General features: G+C 47.2%; 1 protein-coding gene across 1 annotated transcript in view; it reads right to left on the reverse strand.

Annotated features, from left to right (window-relative positions):
* The window catches only part of KCNT1 (potassium sodium-activated channel subfamily T member 1), a gene marked incomplete at both ends in the record, with an annotated part of 42,558 nt that extends 36,905 nt beyond the window's left edge, over nt 1–5,653 (reverse strand). The window contains one exon of the mRNA XM_079544886.1: nt 5,559–5,653. Within this exon, the coding sequence (XP_079401012.1) occupies nt 5,559–5,653 (95 nt within the window). The remainder of the gene's footprint in view (nt 1–5,558) is intronic.
* Between the last annotated feature and the right edge of the window lie 347 nt (nt 5,654–6,000).

Consider the following 6,000-nt stretch of genomic DNA (forward strand, 5'->3'; position numbering starts at 1 on the left):
AGCAAGAGCCCATTGCTGACAGCAAAAGCAATATCCCTGAAAAGAGTAATGATATTTTGCTTATAAAATAATTGATCTAATTATAAGAGAAGTGTATTTCTCCTCTCACTCTATTACTTTCATAACTCTACTGATTTTCCTGGTCATGTCCAGCCATCCCTGCCTTCAGATGAACACTCTACAGCATGTCAATGAGTACGAGGAAACTTCAATTTTAAGAAATGCCCAACAGCACATTAATTAAGACACCCTGTAAGTAATCATCACTACAGCCTTCCAGAACAACTGAAAAAGCAAAATGCAATTAAGAATGCTGTGCATCATTAAAAGAAAACCTACAACAGGAGGAAAACTGTGCACCTTGACCACACTTCCAGCACAAGACAAAAACTGGCGGCAGATCTAAGCATGCCATGCCCTGTCCCAAGGGCTTTTTGCTGCCCAAGGTCCTGCCCTGCAGATGACCGCTGACCTGGATGCTATTTCCTGCTGGAATTGGCCCAGAACACAACAGCTCAGGCAGCATCTCCAATGGTTTGGATGCTGCCTGGGGACTGGACTCAGTCTTGTCCACAGTCTTGATGGGACAGCAAAGCCGAGGTGTGTACTTTGACACAGCTAAAGCAGGCTTTGTCCCCTGCCCACCTCACCCTGCTGCCAGCCTTGCCATTTCCCACATTCCCAAGCAGCGTTGGAAGTTGCTCAGGAGCCAGAGCCGTGCAGTGCAGTGAGCATTGGGCTGGACTGGGAGTGGCATTATGGTTGAGGCTGGCTTGGCCTCCAGGAGCAGATATTTGCTTGGGTAGCATCAGACCCAAACTTCCCGATGATGTGTTGACTCAGAAAAATAGCTTAACGCAATCAACAAATGTTTTGGTTTTGCTCCATCAGGTGGTAAAAGCAGAGAAGCTGCAATTCAACTCAAGTGGTCACGCGGCCACTTATGTTTCTGGTCTGGATGTCACCATCTTCCCCAGTATTATTTATTACTTAATTTGGAGCAAAGCTCGGGTATCACAAGCGAGACTGAGTCACCCCTCGTGAGACTCTGCACAGAGCTGGTGGAAAATTGGGTCTTAACACAGACATATTGATGAAGTTGGGCGTTAGACAACAAGCACCCTCAGCCTTCTTTCCCAAGCCGTGATGAAACTGTTGGGAAATGGGCAGCATTAGCTGGTGGAATTTTCTGGCACAGAGGAGCATCAGAGCCAGATCTCCTAAATCCAGGTCCAGACAGAGATGCTACAGCCTGAACTGACACTGCAGTCACTTTTTGACCATTACTTCACCACTGCAGAAACGAACGTTTTTCACTTCTGGGTACAAACAGGGATTTTTCAATTACCATCTGCATCATATGAATAAAAGGAGAGAAATTACTCATTAAATCAAATGGCGAAGAAGGGGAGACTCAGCTGTAGACATACTCAAGGAATCTGAAAGAAAGACAGAGAATGGTGTGCACTGTCATTAATGTAATGATGCATCTGGTGAGGATGTCACTTTGGGTGTACCAGCAATAAACTACAAGGAGAAAATCCTGTAAGTCTGATATGTCATCACTAATGTTTTCTTGTGCTAAGTATAATCTAACCTGTGATTTACAGCCACTATCTAGTGACAAATTTAAGAGACAAAGAACAGATGTCAGTTAACAGACAAAGAAACTTCCAACATCAATCTAACTGGTAAGCAGAAACATCACCCTAGTTATTACAACCCTCTCTTTTCCTGGTCATGCAATGCATGTTGCTGAGTTCCTCTGCATGAGCAGTTTCTCCAAGTAGTGTCACCCATCAAATGAGTCTTTGCTGATAATTAGCTTCAGAAAACGCACTTAATCAAAGTGATGTCCATTAATTCTTGCTGCTGTAAATAGGACTGTGGCTTGTGACGGTGAATTTCTGGACAGTATTCAGACCATTTAAATTAGGCACCAAATAAGTTCCTAATGGTGCTGCATCTCCATTAAACTGGAGATGCAGTTTAATTTTATTTATGGGCTTTTTTTATGCACATCCCAACCCAGTTGTCAGCACTGCCCAAGAAAAGAGAAAGCAGGAGATCAAAAAACGCTGCAGTCAGGACTGCGAAGATCAAAGGGATGTCACAGTTTGGAGTATAAAACAATATTTATCAATTCAGCAGATGTGCTTTTTCAGCTGCCTTTAATCACAAAGACCACAAAGTCTCACTTTAAGAACAGAAGCCCTCCTTGCAGAAGAAGCCCAAACTCGTGGCACCAATGGGGTGCACCATTCAGCTGCTTCTCCTTTCCAGTAACACCCCTTGGCCGTGCTCCTACACTCAATTACCAAAGCACAAAGGATTTCCATAACTGGAGGAGTCATGTGCCAAGTATGCGACAGGGCAGCCTGGGAAAGCAGTGTTTGTTCCCCCAGTGCTGCACTTTCTTTTTGATGCAGGCTCAACACCATAAATACATCCGCGACAGTCAAACATCAGTGAGATAAGAAATGCAACCGTGCCATAACAGAACCGATCTCTTTGTCTTTGACATTGATGGAACCTTCTAAAACAAGGGAAAGAAACTCCTAAACCAGATAGGACTTACAACAGCAACACAACTTCTAGGTTCCCAAAGAGAAACGTGCCCAGAGAAGTCACCTTGCAGCCCCCATGAGTCAGATATCTGCCTCCAGTCAGCATTTTGTGTCCTCTGGAGATTCAGAACTGAACGACAGTTGATCCCGTTCCTGTAATTTAAATGACCTGCCCAGCAAAAATGCCAAGCACAGCATTTAAATACAGCTGCACTACATGTAAATACAGCTAAGCCCAAACTCTTCCAGATGCCTCGAGGCAGTGAGTTCCAAAGATGAATAAGAAGATGTTGGAAGGAACATTTCCATTTGTCAGTTCTAGATTTGCTTGTCATTAGGCTTTTCACTCTCTGTTGCACAAACCCATTTTCCTCCCCCATTTTTCTTCCAGCCGGCCTTTTTGTATTTGCTTCCTGGCTGATTTATTAACATCCCACACACAACATTTTAAGTACTATTTTAATTTTCACATCATTCTACCTGCCAAAGAGTCAACCTTACTTAGTTAGATTGACTACCTTCACCTCTCACAACCTAAATACAGAAGTAAAATAGGAGCCGTGTGTTCCACTGCCTATTCACAGATCAGTTTCTCCAGTTCTCTGGGTTATCTGGACGTGAGCTCTCCTCCTGCCACACCACAGATCTCTAATTACCCACTTATTCCAGCAAGCTCTCATCAGCTCAAGCTCCAGCATTACCTCATTCTTTTACCTCAGCCTGAGACTGGTGTCTTCTCAGCATCCTCTCTGATGAGAATGGATTAATAAATCTCTAACAGAAGTGGTTCTAATTCCTCAGAAGCATCCCATCCTTTCAACCTTCTGCTGACCCCAGAAACCTCATCCCTTTCATCACCATACTGCTATTCAAGGGGCTATTTTTCAAAGGCAGATATTTGAGACACCAATGATTTTAGCATTGCCTTTATAAAGAAATGAGATAGTTAGTGCTGTGGGTGTTCTCCTTCAGTGTTGCATCTGTAAGTCCAAAGGGTTCTATTCCAGTCACAATTCCCCATACTGCTCATGCAGGGAATTTTTCCTCAGCAGTGAGCCACCACACTCTTCTCAGTACTATAACAGAGCACTTCAAAGCACAGCTCTAAGCTGCTTAGTATTTATAAGCACAGCACAGGAAAAAAGCCATCTGCTTTTCTTCTGCTAGCCTAAATCAGCTGCTTATTCAGCTCATTTGGAGCAGCCTAATTTACTAGTCACAACTACTGTGGAGTTTGCCTCGTCAGTAAGTATCCAGAGCCATTAAGGGCTTGGTCTGAAACAGGGCCCACAATAACATGGCCAAGAGCCCACAGCAGTGGCACGCTCACAGCGGGGCCAAGCAGACTACGTGTCAACAGCAGAGGTGCACTCACAGATCTGCATTCCCAAACATGTTGGGAAGTTGTCCCTATTTTCCAAACACAAGGAGAAGCCAGAACAGCTAAAATAACAGCCCATAAAGCCAGAGAAAGATATCTTAAGAAGGAACGCTAATGAAATTGCCAAAACAAAGCACCACAAAGTATCACCACACAAAAAATAAAAAAATCAGGAGACTGTGAATCAGAAACACACAAATCCAGATGAAAATGAAGATTAGGAGTTATGCCAATGAAATGCAGAAAAAAACAAAACACAATCTGCCATTGTAATCTTCTGCATTTCAGTTCCATTTAAATTACTAAATACTAAAGCTATCAAATATCTGAAATTAAAACTTATCCAAATGAGCCATATTGTAACCATTCTGAAATCCAGATATTTTCTACAGCAGAAATTTCCATTCAGCTTCTAATTTGGAGCCAGAAATCCATATCAGTGTTTAAATGCCTGATTAGGAAATCTAGGCTTTTAAAATCTGAGGATCACAGACTCATGTTTGAGGGAAAAAGAAAATCAATTCTTATGCAGCCATTAAGGACAAGAATTCTGATTTAAGATATTTATAAATCTCACATTCTCAAACCCAAATTCACATGTTTTGTCTGACACCTGTACACACACAAAAAGAAGAAACCACCTTTCAACACATATGCAAGAAACTATTGTGACAGCTTTACCAAACGTGCACACCAAAAGCTAACTCAGCAGCAATAGAAAGGTTTTTTTTTTCAATGAGAGCTACAGCTCTCCTTGTTTACATCATGCATTGGCACAAAATGATGACAATATTACTGGCTCTCCACAAGTACTGTAGCTCCTTTTTGTTACAAACGGACTAGAAGCCACAATTGTTCTTGTTGTCTTTGTTTAACCGCTCCCCTTACAGAATTCACTTGCAACTCAAGACATTCCTTCCTTTGCTTTAGCTCAATCAACTTAATAACAAATCCTTGCCAGCCAAGGAAAGGGAGAGTTGTGCCACAACCACAGCAGATCTTTAATCACTCGGCTAGCATCAGCATTCTATGCTGCCAAGACATCTTCTGAGAACAAGCTGGCTGAGCCCTACTTCTGAAATAAAGGTATGCACTCACGTCACATTCTGACCATGGCTTACCAGGGAAATACACCGGCCCCTCACCTCACCATCTCTACCCCGCTCATCTCGCAGAAAGCACTCTCTTTTCACCATCGCCACCCCTTAGTGGTACGCCCACAAACCCCCGCATCTGCCGGCCTGCTGTACCCACAACTCCCAATGCCCAGCAGCACCAGCACGCCCCCCGGTTCCCCGCACACAGCACGCCCGCACGTGGCAGCTCTGGTTGGCCCGGTGCGGCCAGGCCGTCAGCACCGCGGAGAGCTCCGCGCCCCGAGGCGTTCGGCACCGCGGAGAGCTCCCGCCGCCCGCCGCCCGCTCCGCGCCCCCCGCCCAGCTGCGCACCCCAGGGCCGGGCTCTGTGCGCCCCCTCCCCTGGGGTACGTTTGGCCCCGGCCCGGGTTACCTTTATCCCCAGGTACGTGCTTTCCCACCCCGCCCGGTGCGTGTTTGCGTGCGTGCTCTCCCTTTCGTCCCGCTCCCGTGCCCCTCGCGCTGCCCCCCAACCTGTCGTCGCTCTGGAAGGTCTGATCTCCCAGCAGTAAGTCACGGAAGCGGTATCGGGGAGGCAAGGGCAGCACCTCGGACTCCAGCTCCGTCATCTTCAGGGAGGCGATGTCCAGAATGACCCCGCTCTTGCGGCTCCCCTCGCCGTCCCCGCCGCCGCAGCCGCCGGGCGACGAGAGCCTGCGAGAGAGAAGGGGGCAGCGGCAATGAGAAGGGTGCCGTGCCCTGCCCTGCCCACCCCCTCAGCCCGCCCCCGACCCGGCACCTCCTCCGGGGCCGGCCCCGCTCAGCCCCGAACCGCGGCCCCGCGCCGGAGAGCAGCTCGCGGCCCGGCTGCTGCAATTACATTGCGGGGCAGGCGGCCGGGCCCCCCCGGCAGAGCGGTCCTCCCGGGGGCATGGGTGGCGCGGGGCGCCCCGGGGCTCTGCCGTCCTCAGGCGGG

The sequence above is a fragment of the Tetrao urogallus genome (assembly GCF_951394365.1).
Source record: "Tetrao urogallus genome assembly, chromosome: 19".
NCBI classification, from domain to species: domain Eukaryota; kingdom Metazoa; phylum Chordata; class Aves; order Galliformes; family Phasianidae; genus Tetrao; species Tetrao urogallus.